Here is a 15,785-nt window from a genome sequence, read left to right as displayed (position 1 = left end):
TTTATTCTTAATCACAAAAAAAAAAACATAAGAGTTGTTTTAAGCCAAGAATAAAGAAAATTAGAGGCCAAAACACAATACAACTTTAAGAAAATTTCCAGAATACAGCATGTTGAATCTGACTACTTTGAGGCAAAGATACAGGCTAACAAAGTTCAGTTTCAGCAGCAACTACCCTGAAATCCACTTAAGAATTCAATTTCCACCAAGAGTTTCTTTAGGCCTATTTTAAATGCCATTTTTCCAAAACCTCAGAAGATAATTTGGCAGTAATCCCTCTTCCAAAAAAAACACATATTATATGAAAATTTTAAATGCTTTTTCATCAAAAAAAAAAAATACTGTACCACAAAATAGTTATGTATAGTAGATTAAGAGATGCCCCAAACAATATGTGGTATCTGGAATTGAAGAACATAATTTTTAAAAAACGATGGGCCCTCAACTTTTCATTTTAAATTCTATGCATTATTTTGGTGGAAAATTACATTAAAATGTAATAATTCTGAATAATCCTAGAATGTCTTTTGTTCAAATAAAGAATAAAAAGATCTAAGTTACATAACTTAATGCCAGATCTGATCCCAAGCAGCTCTTTCTCCAAGACTGTGAGAGAAAAACAGGGAGAAAAATGGAGTTGTAAGCCAAGAAACCAGGCACATACTTCATGCAATTGTGATAATAAGATATTGAGTATTCATTCAATCTAGAAATATTTGATTATCTATTATGTGCTAGACACTTATAAGCCTTGGGATGATAAAGCAATATGTCTGGAAAAGGGTAGGTTAAAGAAGATTAATGCAGGAACTATTTCCAAAATATGGATAAGGATAAGTGAATCCAGCAAAGGGAAGTAAGCACCTTGGTGTTAACAGCAGCAAGGTTCTTTTACCACCTCGAGATCTGAAAGAGTAAAGTGGAATTGTGGTACCTGAACTTCCAGAGATTCATAGCTATGGAACAGGACCTCCCAAAGGGACTGTGGCTCTCACTGAGTAGAGGTGCCCTAATCATTACCAAACTATAGCCCAGCAAGAAAAGTACAAAGGAAATGAAAACTCTGCTTGTCTCTCTCTTCTACCCTCTAATCTCTTGTTAGCCTCTCCCATTGGCTGAATCTAGACAGATGCCAAAGTGATGTGAACCTGGTTAAAACAACCCATCAAGTTCAGCCCTTTAGACCACAGCAGAAGTTATAAGATGATGTGATCAGAAGAGGCAAACAGAAAGTGAAAGAAATCTCTGCCTTTATAGATTTTATGTTCTAAAATATATAATACATTTAATACTATACCTCGAATAAACAATGAGTTCAATAAACACTAGTAATTCGTGGCATAATTTATGACAATAATATTATAAAGAGGTTTTTAAAGCTTTTCTAACAAATAAATATCTAATTTTACTTTGATTTTACTTTCAGTGGTGAGGTGGGGTATTTTTCTTTAACCAATCCCTAAGTGGTGTGTGTGTGAGTGAGAGAGACAGAGAGAGAGGGAGAAGGAGAGATTTGTGTATGTGTTAAAAACACATTACATTAAAAGTCCTGTTTAACCATTTTTAAGCATATAGTTCAATAGTGATAAGTATATTCTTGTTATAATGACTTAACATTTTAAATACTTATTAAACAGATGTCTTTAAAAAGATATCTTTTAAATTAATATTGTCTGAGGATTTTCTTTTAGGGGAAATTTGAAGCATTCATTTTTCCAAATCTGACCTAAATCATAGCCTCAGACAAGTGATTTTCCTAAAGTCTGATCAAGTCTATCAGATGAATCATACAGAAATATGCTTTTCTTCATGCAGTGAGAAGTTAGCAGGGCAGGTCCTATCTCTTATACCAACCAAATGAGAACTCATTTTTAAATTTAAAAAATAATGTTTAATACAGATCATTACAAACACTGGGTCATTTTTAAATGTTATTACTTTTGTCAGATGTTTAGTATTAATTAAGTGAACTAATATATTTTAGAAAGTTTTCTAGACCAATAATTAAAATGCTTTTCTGACTTGCCTTTATTTAGCCAGGAAGTTTAGATAATAAAGTACTGCATTTGTCAAACATGAAAAGTTTATGACATTACAAAAGTGCTAGGATTTCAGAATTGTTCATATCATATGGCCTACTTTTTTTTCTTACAGATTGTCAAATCACTTACATTAAGAAGGTTCACATTATTGAATGAGAAACAATAGTGGTAAATATGACAGTTCTTCAAGAGGAGAACAGGGTGCAAAGAAAGATATCTAATAGTTTTTACCTTAAAGTATCTATAAAGTCAGCTTGGGTGTGAGCATACCTATTTGTAGGTAAGATCTATTACATTGGCCCAAAATGAATAACACTATAAGACTTTTTTTCATGGTTTGTATCTGAAAATGTTACATTCCCTGCATATTTTCCTTTGCAACAGCAAGATAATCAACAGTCTATTTCATATTTGTATTTCCAGCCAACTCAGACAGTAATGCCAGGACAAGTTATGAGAGTTACAACAGGTGCTCCAATCCCCTGCGGTGCTGATGCAGTAGTGCAAGTGGAAGATACTGAACTTATCAGGGAATCAGATGATGTACGTAACCACCAGGTCTTATCATGTTACTGTTCCTAAGGCAATATAAGAAGTCACACCCATTTTCTGCAATGTTGATGAGGTTAATCTAGTTTGAGGGGTTATGTAATGTTTGGGTCTCCAATAAATAAGAAATTGCTTTAACATTCAAAAATCAATCTTTTGTCATAGGAGGGTTCTTTTATGCTATTGTTATAGCTAAATTTGAAACATGAGTAACTGAAGAAGATTCACGTACAAACAAGGAAAAGAAAATGACTCATGATAAAAATAGTGATTTTTAACAGTTGACGTGCCTTGCAGCTGAGAAGGGTGTCATTGAAACCAGCTTTTGTAAAATGTGAGTGATGGAGTTCATGAAATCAGAATTTAATAAGGAAGAATTCAACTAGGAACCCTTGGGCAAGTTCTTGAATATTACACTAAGCCAAACATTTCAACCAAATGACCCTTTCTCCTTTGATTTTCTTCAGTTCAGGAAAAAGTTATACTATCAAAAAGATAGCCTAGAAATATTGAATATATATTAGTTTCAAATCCCCCCCACCCATTTTCTCAAATGAAGGATGCTTGGATTTTTTGTGTTCTAAGCAGGCCTTTTTCTCACTGAAATTAGTGGCAATTATTGAAGCCAAATTATCAGCCACTAATACAGGTAGGGAAGATTCAAGTGAGGTTTTAATGACTGGCAATCTTACTTGTTTTGTGAAGAAGTTTAAGATATCTTATTTTTTAAGCAGAGGTTAAAAATAGATATATATTCTCCTAGATTGGTGAGATAGTAAAATTCAGTCTTGCTGAGAGCCACTTTTCTGGAGATTTTCTTTTTAATCACCTTCCTACATGCACAGCTTATAAAATTCAACTCCTGGCGTACACATCACAGTGCCTGCTGTTAAAGCTGTCCACACAGGGATTTATTTGCATCAGGGAAGCCAGCAGACCATTGAAACCCAGGACACATGCATCGTTAGACTGCCAGATGACAGGACATAGTTTCAATATCACGATATTATTCACAGCCAATAAATATAAAATCAATGATCACTATTAGTTTATAGAAATCTACTCTCAGGCAAACTTTAAGTCCTTCACTGAAATTTCTGCAGATGTTTGGGAACCTCAACATGGTTTGAATTGGCGATTCATGGGAACTGAAGAGGGAGAGATTTCCTTTATGCATCTTCATTTTACGTATTAGGGTAGGCATATATCATATACATACACATATATGTATGTATATGCATATATATATATACACACATATTTACATATTCACTCCTTGAAAATGCTACTCACAAGTAAGATTGAATATTTGAATTGATATATTTTTAGAAGCATGAAAATTATAGAGAATGTTTATTTATTTATTGACACCAAACTACTAAATTTTTAGGAAACTATATTAGAAATTCATAGTATTTTCAAAGAGTTAGCAGATTGTTTTGTGTTTCTCTGTAATTATACATATTCTGGGTCTATCTGATGACAAAAGTCAGAGAAACTTAATTCTACTGAAATTTTGTTAGGTTGTTCTATTTGAAATTATAAGACCTGCTTTTATTATAGGGTACTGAAGAACTTGAAGTGCGAATTCTGGTGCAGGCTCGACCAGGCCAAGATATCAGGTAAATTCATTATATACAGAATATATAGCCAACTTTCATTTCTACACGAGCATAAACTCAGGAGAGCATATAACTATTACATATCCATAGCTATAGCAATAATTGCTATAGCTATGGATTTATAATAGTTTGCTTTCAAGCTTTAACAAGAAGCAAAATGAATTGTCTGAATTCTATATCCAACATCTTCCCTGCCTACTTTTTAATGAAGATGATAAAGGTGAATGAAATAATCAAAACCAACATGAGAAGGTAAAGTCATCATAAGCATACATAATCCACAGTTAATTCTACCCCTAGATAATCCATAAATATTCAACCCCACCCCTGGGTTATCTAGAAATTTGTAGTAACACAGATAATCCCAGACCTGGGTATTCACATAATTGTCTGATAGCACATCCTCCACTAACTACCCTTAAAAATGAAATAATCAAGGGCTGGGGTTGTGGCTCAGCGGTAGAGCGCTCGCCTAGCATGTGTGAGGCCCTGGGTTAGATTCTCAGCACCACATAAAAATAAATAAATAAATAATTGTATCCAACTACAACTAAAAAATAAAATATTTTAAAAAATGAAATAATCAAAACAGGCACAGTGGCACATGCCTATAATTCCAGCAACTTGGGAGATTGAGGCAGGAAGATCACAAGTTCAAGGCCACCCTCAGCAACTTAGCAAGACCCTTGGCAACTTAACTGAGACCTCTGTCACTTCAGATCAAGACCAACTTAAGTGGTCCTAATGGAAATTACTTCTATCACTATAACCTCTTTGTGTAGTCTCATCACAAAGTTAAACAGCTATCTAGCTCTATTAATGCCATTAGATATTTTTATATAAATCTTTGCCTTATACCAGAGAAAGTTTGCAATTGACATTTTTAACAATAATATATTACAAAGCTATCTGTAAAATAATTTTCATAAATGAAGTAAAATTTCTGTTTAGCAGAAATAGATAAAAATCTTATTTCTGTCTTCTGTTGTGTGTCTAACTTTTAAAATTAAAAAAGCATATAGTTTTTAGAATCTGTTCATTGTTTTTTTTCCTGCCTCATTTCTGGATATTTTGTCCCCTAAGATTCTTTCTTCTTTGACACTAAAGTTTCCCTCTGAGCTGAGAAAATTTTATTCTTAGTCATACTACTTATGGATCTGTTTTTGATTTTTCAGACCCATCGGCCATGATATTAAAAGAGGGGAATGCGTTTTGGCCAAAGGAACCCACATGGGCCCTTCAGAGATTGGTCTTCTAGCAACTGTAGGTGTCACAGAAGTTGAAGTTAATAAATTTCCAGTGGTTGCAGTCATGTCAACAGGAAATGAGGTAAAAAAAAATATTTATATATATATATATATATATATATGTGTGTGTGTGTGTGTGTGTGTGTGTGTGTATTATATATATATATATATATAATATATTTATTTTATTTATATAGATATTTTTTATATTATGGGAGGGTTTTCAAGGCCATTTCTGACACCTGTTCTGTGTTATAAATAGAACACTGTAGATCATGTTTCTTACCAGTGACATCACATTCTAGTAAGAGGGAAATAAGAAGTTGGCCTTAGGATAATTTGGGTAAAGAAAAGAAGAAAGCACTAGTAATTACAGGTTAAGAAATATTTCCTTCCATTTATTAGAATGAAATATTGCAACCAATGGCATTTCCACATATTCAGTACACATAAACAAAGAATGTTAGCTGCAAGCTATAGATACCAAACTGTGCATACTCAGTACTTAGTCTATTAAGATAACGACTTGTGTCTATCCTTTTGCTGAAATGATAGGCCACCTCTGTTTGGGAAATAAATCAATGAATTAGAATACTGTGGCTAACCGGTTTTCTTATTAAAGTTCCATGTAATCTTTGATCACCAACAGGAGTTTGAGTATACTGTTTATTTGTTTTTCTCTATTGATAGCATCTCTAGTGGCATGCTCCTTATAATGGACCAAAATTTTAAAATCGCTAACTTTATTCTGAAAGTAGCCCTTTATTAGAATTATTTTTAAATTTTTGAAGTCGTGGGAATGAAAATTTTTCAGGTCTCTCTATGACCCTTATAGTTCTTTGGTTAGGGCAAAAGAAAGAATACAATCTTTGGTTTTACTAATGGAGAGCTAAATCAACATTCCAAATTTGATTATTCCCCAAATAGTTGCACTAGTTATTCCCTAAAACTATTGATTGATCCAAAATAAACATTGTTTTCATTTTAATCTGTATAGTTTTGATTTTGATCTCTAAAACCAACTAGCACTATATTTAACATAACATATATTTAACAGAAAGAAATTTGCTTCTAAATTCTGCAATCTCTGGTTCCATATGCTCGACATTTCTCCCCCAGTCTTATTCAAAATTAGCTATTGTTATGACTCTCCATGACCACGTAGTTTAGTTCAATAAATGTTTACTGGGTACTTTTATACCAGGCACTGCACTGGAAATTGGTGATTAAAGAGATAAATAAAGCATAGTGTAGTCTCTTCTGAATGCTTGAGATCCTCAGATACCCAGAAAACAATAACAGGGAAAAAAAATTATTTATTTTTGGGGAGACCAAAAAAGTTTTGCACTTATCTATTAATGTGATAAGACTACATAATTTTGCTAGTCACAGTGCAAGCTCCCTTTAAGTATTGGTCCTGATTTCCCTTGATATGTATGATCTACTTCTCAAATCCAACATGATATATTGGTGAGCAGGACAATTGCTTAAGGCAACATAAGAACATTGTACAAGTTGTCTAAGTAACCAGGTATCATGGCACAACATCTGTAATTTCAGCTATTCAGGAGTTTGAGGCAGGAGGATCACAAGTTCAAGGCCAGCCTCTACAACTTAGTGAGATGTTGGCTCAAGATTTAAAAAAAAAAAAAAATAGGAATGTACCTCAGAGGTGTAACCCTCTTTGTTTCAAAAGCTAAGGGGAAAAAGCTGTGCATTTTTGGAACCTGCCCAATATACTGTAAATGTATAACCTTGTTAAGAATGAAGAATTATTTCAAAATTAGGGAAATAAACTTATCAGTTCTAATACAGAGTATCCTATTTAGATAGTTATTGATTTCAGCAAACTATACATATTAAAAGAGCAATTGTAACAAAAACAGCATGGTATTGGCACCAAAATAGACCTGTAGACCAATGGTACAGGATAGAGAACACAGAGACTAACCCACATAACTTCAGATATCTTATATTAGACAAAGGTGCCAAAAACATACATTGGAGAAAAGATAGCCTCTTCAACAAATGGTGCTGGGAAAACTGGAAATCAACATGTAATAAAATGAAATTAAACCTCTATCTTTCACCATGCACAAAACTCAACTCAAAGTGGATTAAGGATCTAGGAATTAAACCAGAGACCTTGTGATGTGGACATGTATTCCCAATCTCACACATTTGTTCAATGAATATATATCAAGAATCTATTACATGACAGAATGTCCACAAAGGAATTCTCTAATTGAACATTCAGCTGGAGGACTAGGGAGTTAGCATCAAGACCTCAATGGTAGACCCCATGCCCAGGATTTGTGAGGCCTTGGGTTTGATCCCCAGCACTGAAAAAATCAATCTGACTGACAAGATGTAAATAAATTACATATATTTTTAAATTTTTTATTCTAATTTGTTATATATGACAGAGAATGTATTACAATTCATATTACACATAGAGCACAAGTTTTTATATCTCTGGTTGTGTACAAAGTATATTTACACCATTACTGTCTTCAAACATGTACTTTGGTAATGATGTCCATCTTATTCCACCATCATTTCTAACCCGCCCCCTCCCATCCCCTCCCACCCCTTTACCCTATCTGGAGTTCGTCTATTTCTCCCATGCTTCACCTCCCTACCCCACTATGAATCAGCCTCCTTATATCAGAGAAAACATTTGACATTTGGTTTTTTTGAGATTGGCTAACTTCACTTAGCATTATCTTCTCCAACTCCATCCATTTACCTACAAATGCCATAATTTTATTCTCTTTTATTGCTTAGTAATATTCCATTGTGTACATGTACCACATTTTTTAATCCATTCATCTACTGAAGGGCATCTGGTTGGTTCCACAATTTAGCTATTGTGAATTGTGCTGCTATAAACATAGATGTGGCTGTGCTCCTGTAGAATGCTGTTTTTAAGTCCTTTGGGTATTGACCGAGGAGAGGTATAGCTGGGCCAAATGGTGGTTCCATTCCCAGTTTTCCAAGGAATCTTCATACTGCTTTCCATATTGGTTGCATCAATTTGCAGTCCTAAGAGCAACCTATGAGTATGTCTTTTTCCCTACGTCCTTGCCAACACTTACTGTTCTTTGTATTCTTTATTTTTTGATATTTATTTTTTAGAAGTAGTTGGACACAATACCTTTATTTATTTATTTTTATGTGGCACTGAGGAGTGAACCCAGGGCCTCGCACATGCTAGACAAGCGCTATACCACTGAACCACAATCCCAGCCCTCTTTGTATTCTTAATAGCTACCATTGGACTGTAGTGAGATGATATCTTAGAGTAGTTTTGATATGCATTTCTCTGATTGCTAGCGATGATGAACATTTTTTCACATATTTGTTGATTGATTGTATATCCTCTTCTGAGAAGTGTCTGTTCAGTTGCTTGGCCCATTTATTGATTGGGTTATTTGTTTGGGGGAGTTCTTTATATACCCTAGAGATTAGGGTATATAAAGGCTTTTTGAATTCTTTATATACCCTAGAGATTAGTGCTCTATCTGATGTGTGAGGGGTAAAAATTTGCTCCCAAGATGTAGGCTCTCTATTCACCTCACTGATTATTTATTTTGCTGAGAAGAAATTTTTTAGTTTGAGTCCATCTCATTTATTAATTCTTGATTTTAATTCTTGTGTTATAGGACTCTTATTAAGGAAGTTGGGGCCTAATCTGACATGATAGAGATTTGGGCCTACTTTTTCTTCGATTAGGCACAAGGTTTCTGGTTTAATTCCTAGGTCCTTGATCCACTTTGAGTTGAATTTTGTGCATGGTGAGAGATAGGAGTTTAATTTCATTTTGTTGCATATAGATTTCCAGGTTTCAATATAAGTTTTTGGCACCTTTGTCTAATATAACACAATTGTAATTTTGTGGGTTAGTCTCTGTGTCCTCTTTTCTGTACCACTGGTCTACAGGTCTATTTTGGTGCCAATACCATGATGTTTTTGTTACTGTTGCTCTGCATTATAGTTTAAGGTCTGATATAGTGGTGCCACCTGCTTTACTCTTCTTGCTAAGGATTGCTTTAGCTATTCTGGGTCTCTTATTTTTCCAGATGAATTTCATGATTGCTTTTTCTATTTCTGTGAGGAATGCCATTGGGATTTTGATTGGAATTGCATTAAATCTGTATAGTGCTTTTGGTAGTATGTTTATTTTGATAATATTAATTCCGCCTATCCAAGAGCAAGGTAGATCTTTCCATCTTCTAAGGTCTTCTTTGATTTCTTTCATTACGGTTCTGTAGTTTTCATTGTATAGGTCTTTCACCTTTTTCATTAAGTTGATTCCCAAGGTGTTTTTTGGCTTTTTGGTTTGGTTTTGTTTTGTTTTTTGTTTTGTTTTGTTTTGTGTTCTTGTTGTTGTTTTGTTTTTTTAGGCTCTTGTAAATGGGGTAGTTTTCCTCATTTCTCTGTCAGAGGATTTGTCACTGATTAGAAATGCCTTTGATTTATGGGTGTTGATTTTATAAATCCTGCTACTTTGCCTAATTCATTTACTAGTTCTAGAAGTTTTCTGGTAGAACTTTTTGGGTCTTCTAGGTATAGAATCATATCATCATCAAATGGTGTTAATTGGAGTTCTTTTCCTATCTGTATCTCTTTAATTTCTTTCATCTAATTGCTCTGGCCAGTGTTTCAAGAACTATGTTAAATGGAAGTGGTGAAAGAGGGTATCCTTGACTTGTCCCAGTTTTTAGAGGGAATGCCTTCAATTTTTCTTCATTTAGAATAATGTTGGCCTGAGGTTTAGCATAGATAGCCTTTACGATGCCTAGATATGTTCCTGTTATCCTTAGATTTTCTAGTATTTTGAACATGACAGGGTGCTGTATTTTGTCAAATGCTTTTTCTGCGTCTATTGAGATGATCATATGATTCTTATCTTTAAGTCTGTTGATGTGATGAATTACATGTATTGGTTTCCATATGTTGGACCAATCTTGCATCCCTGGGATGAACCCATTTGATCATGTTGCGCTCTCTTTTTGATATGTTTTTATATTTGATTTGCCAGTATTTTATTGAGAATTTTTACATCTATGTTCATTAGAGATATTGGTCTAATGTTTTCTTTCTTTGTTGTGTCTTTACCTGGTTTTGGAATCAGGATGATATTGGCCTCATAAAATGAGTTTGGAAATGCTCCCTCTTTCTATTTCACAAAATAATTTCCAGAGTATTGGTATTAGTTCTTCGTTGTAGGTCTTGTAGAACTCAACTGTGTATCCATCTGGTCCTGGGCTTTTCTTGGTTGCTAGGCTTCTGTTGGCATCTTCTATTTCCTTACTTGAAATTGATCTGTTTAAATTGTATATATCATCCTGATTCAATTTGGGCAACTCATATGCCTCTAGAAATTTGTCAATCTCTTCAATATTCTCTATTTTATTGGAGTACAAGTTTTCAAAATAATTTTTAATTATCTTCTGCATTTCTGTTGTGATATTACCTTTTTCATCATATATATTAGTAATTTGAGTTTTCTCTCTCCTCTCTTCATAATTGTAGCTAAGGGTCTGTCAATTTCATTTATTTCTTCAAAGAACCAGCTTTTTGTTTTGTCAGTTTTTTAATTGTTTATTTTGTTTCGATTTCATTGATTTCTGCTCTGAGTTTAATTATTTCCTGTTTTCTACTGCTTTAGGTATTGATTTGTTCTTCTTTTTCTAGGGCTTTGAGATGTAATGTTAGGTCATTCCTTTGTTGATTTTTTCGTCTTTTAAGGAATGAACTCCATGCAATGAACTTTCCTCTTTGTACTGCCTTCATAATGTCCCAAAGATTTCGATATGTTGTGTCAGTGTTCTCATTTGCCCCTAAGAATTTTTTAATCTCCTCCTTGATGTCTTTTGCAACCCATTGTTCATTCAGTAGCAAATTATTTGGTCTCCAGGTATTGGAGTAATTTTTATTTTTGTCATTGATTTTTAATTTCATTCTATTATGATCTGATAAAATGCAATGTAGTATCTCTACTTTTTTGTATTTTCTAAGAGTTGTTTCATGGCATATTATATGGTCTATTTTAGAGAAGGGTCCATGTGCTGCTGAAAAAAAGTTTATTCACTTTTTGAAGGATGAAATATTCTATATCTGCCAGTTAAGTCTAAGTTATTGATTATATTATTGAGTTCTGTAGTCTGTTTGTTCAGCTTTTGTTTGGAAGATCTATCCATTGGTGATACAAGTGTGTTGAAGTCACCCAAGATTATTGGGTTGTGGTCAATTTGACTCTTGAACTTGAGAAGAATTTGTTTGATGAACATAGATGCTCCATTGTTTTGGGCATATATATTTATAATTGTTATGTCTTATTGGTGTATGGTTGAGCAGTATGAAATGTTCTTCTTTATCCCTTTTGATTAACTTTAGCTTGAAATCTACTTTATTTGATACAAGGATGGAAACCCCTGCTTGCTTCCACAGTCCAGACCATGTGAGTGGTATGATTTTTTCCCAACCTTTTACATTCAGTCTGTGTGTGTCTTTTCCTATCAGATGAGTCTCCTGGAGGAAGCATATTGTTGGTTCTTTTTTTTTTTTTTAATCCAGTCAACTAACTTATATCTTTTGATGCATGAGTTTAGGCCATTAACATTCAGGGTTATGATTGAGATATGATTTGTATTCCTAGCCATTTTTATTTATTTTTGTTATTTAACTTGACTTGGTTTCTCCTTTGTTTAGTTTTTACTTTAGTGTAATACCTCCCTCTGCTGATTTTCATTGTTGTTTTTCATTTCCTATTTATGGAATATTTTGCCAAGGATGTTTTGTAGTGCCATGGATTGGCTGACTGGCAGATAGCAGTGAGTAAAGTTAAAGAGGAAAAAAATAATGAAATTGATGTTTGAGAAAAATAACCTCAGTAACTCTGCATCACTGAGGTATTGTACAGTCATGTCAAAATTTCATACAAAGACTCCCTGCAGAACGTATTAATTAGTTTTTTTAAGCATCTATTAAATTTTCAGAAAGGAAGGGCAGAACTTTGACTCAATCTCAGTAGTATCTCTAAAAGGAAAATTACAACAGGTATGTATACCATTTAGGTTATGGTAGTTGGTCATAAGGAAATTAAAGCTCAGGAAGATCTGGATGAGGCTTGGTCAGAATTTATAATCTGGAAAAGTTACTAGAATAGTCAGTTTTATCTGTATAACATATTGATCTATGTGAAGTTACTATTAAATCAAATTGTTCATGCTTTTCCTTCTAGAACATATGGTCTGAAGGAGCTAGTATTAAAACAATTAAAGCTAAGATGGTTTGCATTCCATGTCATGATATGGTGCAATTTGTCTGTTTTGAAAGTTAAGTATAGTTTTGCAAGTTGTTAATTTCTGTTTCATTTTCAGTTCCCCCACTTCTGGTCACTTTTCATGCCAAATTATACTGTTATCTTTTGGAGATTCGAGTCAATCAAGATTGACTTGTATTACTTTTTATAAACTGTGATTGTATTTTAGGTATTCTGTGGTTACTTTTATCTCTACAAGCACCATGCCTTCATATTCTCTTTACTGCATGATAATTTATTGTACCTATATGGCTCAACAACAGATAAGGCTGTATAGACTACACATTTGACCATTGCCATATGAACACAAAGTAAAACAAGATTATCACTAAAGTTTGCAAATATCTTAGCATCCCTCCTTTTATAAGGAGAAAGGAGCTAATTTTTGTAGTATTTACTAGCCACCCAAGAAAGTCAAATACAGATGGAGCTTAAAAGACATCTTAACAGTTTTATTATTCTGCATTTGGGAAAAGTAAAATCCAGAAGAGTTGTCAGAGGCAAGATAGTAACATGTCATAAATAAAGACAAAAAACACTTACAGAGGTTGGGGATATAACTTGGTGGTCAGGAGCTTACCTAGCATACACAAGGCCCTGGGTTTGACCCTCAGTACTATTTTTAAAAAAGAACAATATTTTTTAAAACGAGCAAAAAGTAACTGTATTAGAAATTTATATTTAAAATAGTTCAAGAGCATCTCAAAAACCAAGAGAATTAACAGACTGTGTTTGGCTATAAAAGGGACCTTTGTTATTTGGGCACAAAATACCTTGACCATTTTTGACAAAACAAATCAAATTTCAGTAACAATTTGCAGAATTTATAAGGCTTTTTTTTTCTTATGAATAAATACATCATGTAACTGTTTTGTTAATAATTTTAACACATTGTCTTAGTTCATTTATGCTATTTTAATAAAATATAAATTAAGTAGTTTATAAACAACAGAAATTTGTTTCTCACAGTTCTGGATGCTAAAAATTCCAAGATCAGAGCACTTTCTCACTGCATCTTCACATGGTAGAGGGGCAAGCAAGCTTCCATGGGCCTATTTTAAAGGAACTCTGACAGAATTCAGTCACCTTCTCAAAAACGCTTGCCTTCTATTACCATCACTCCAGGGTTAGGATTTCAACATTTGCATTTGGGGGGACACAAATATTCAGATCATGACACATATATTGTTCTTAATGTAAATGTATTTTACATAATTGTGTTAGTCTGCTTTGCAATACTGTTACCAAAATACACAACAAAAACAACAGAAAGGAGAGCAAGTTTTATTTTGGCTCATGGTTTCATAGGTTTAGTCCATTGTCCACTAAGACCATTGCTGTGGGCCCAAGGTGGGAAGAACATCATGGCAGAAAGGCATGGAACAATTCTGTTCACTTCATAGCATTCAGGAAGCAGAAGGGTAAAGGAGGGGTCACAGGGAAGATGAATACTTCCAGGACATATCCCCAGTTACCCACCTCCTATACCCATGCCCCGCCTGTTTACATTTACCATCCAGTTAGTCCATTCAAATTAGGATGGAATGATTAGGTTACAGTTCTCATAGTCCAATCATTTCACCTGAATATTTATACATTAGCACAGGAGCTTTAGGGGGATACCTCATATCCAAACTATAACAGTGGTTATTATTCCCCAGAAAATAAATGTCATTTCCCTTCAGAACTTTTTATGTTTGTTGTATAATGCCCCCACAGATTTATTCTTTATTATTTTTCTTCATATTCTGGCACAATCACATAATTTTTACTTAAAAAATTATTCTTTTTTATAGGTAAACATAAAACCTATTAGTTATCTCAAATAAGCATTCTTCTACCTTTATATATCCTTTTAAACCTGTTAGTGATGATTACTTTATAATATATTAAGAAGAGCTCTGGAACATTAAACATTATATTGTCCACATATCCAAGAGTATTATCATTTTCTCTAATCAATGTTAATTTAAGGTCTTAGAGTTAACTAAGGATCTGACTAAAATTTAAATTCATAAAAAAATCTTATGATTTTAGAAGCATTTTAAGAATTCATCATAGGCTAGATATGTAACTCTGTGTAACTCATGGTAGAGCACTCATCTAGCATTCATAAGGCCCTAGATTCACTGCCAAAAAAAAAATTCTTTTCAGAGTCATTCCATATCATTATTCAATTTAGATAAACATAAATTTTGCTATTTTCTAGCAAAACCACTAAAGGAATTTAAATTATTCAAATTAGGATTTTTGTGTGGAAAATAAACCCAAGGCTTTCATAATTAGAATATTCTTCTAATATAATTTTCTTACGTGGTCACAAAGTTAGGAAGAAAACAATTTTTAAACCAAAACTATTAATCTGTCTAAAGAATCATTGAAGGTGCATGCCTGTAATACCAGCAACTCAGGAGGCTAAGGCAGAAGAATCACAACTTTAGGGCCAGCCGGGGCAACTTAGCAAGACCCTGCCTCAAAAATAAAATAAAAAGATCTAGAGATGTGGCTCAGTAGTAGAGCTCCCCTGGGTTCAGTCCCTACTACCCAGCCTCAAAAAGGAAAAAATCAAAATAAGTTTTAAAATAATAAATAATCAAAAAATCATCAAATCATCTTAATAGAAACATTATATACATTTGTCTAATATAATTTGTAAATCTATATTTATAAAACAAATTCTCTTTTTCTCTCTGGGTGTTTGTTGCAGTGCAAGGCTCAAACCCAGGGCCTCATGCATGCTAGAGAAGTGGTCTACTTCTGAGCAATTCCACAGCTCTCTATAAACCAAAATTTTTGACACTCCTTAAATCATATCTAAAATCTCTGAATGTTCCTCTTTATCTTATAACCAAGTAACTTAGGCAATTGTCATGGTTCTCAGTTAAAACTTTTTTTCCCAGAGTGTAACCAAAAGCTATTTGGAATAATAATGTGCTCCATCAGACTTTATAATGTGACTTTTCGTGTGTGTGTTTGTGTGTGTGTGTGTGTGTGA

At 33.5% G+C, this 15,785-nt stretch overlaps 1 protein-coding gene across 17 annotated transcripts in view; it reads left to right on the top strand.

Annotated features, from left to right (window-relative positions):
• Window positions 1-15,785, top strand: part of Gphn (gephyrin) — a 602,369-nt gene that overhangs the window by 530,736 nt on the left and 55,848 nt on the right. For all 17 annotated transcript variants that reach the window (XM_058584564.1, XM_058584567.1, XM_058584570.1 and 14 more), the window contains 3 exons: window positions 2,466-2,585; window positions 4,155-4,213; window positions 5,389-5,542. In XM_058584564.1, the coding sequence (XP_058440547.1) occupies window positions 2,466-2,585; window positions 4,155-4,213; window positions 5,389-5,542 (333 nt within the window). The remainder of the gene's footprint in view (window positions 1-2,465; window positions 2,586-4,154; window positions 4,214-5,388; window positions 5,543-15,785) is intronic.

This window comes from Marmota monax, unplaced genomic scaffold (assembly GCF_021218885.2).
Source record: "Marmota monax isolate L192 unplaced genomic scaffold, Marmota_monax_Labrador192_F-V1.1 WCK01_AAM20220418_F8-fsc00001, whole genome shotgun sequence".
NCBI classification, from domain to species: domain Eukaryota; kingdom Metazoa; phylum Chordata; class Mammalia; order Rodentia; family Sciuridae; genus Marmota; species Marmota monax.
This window is presented reverse-complemented; position numbering and strand designations above follow the sequence as displayed.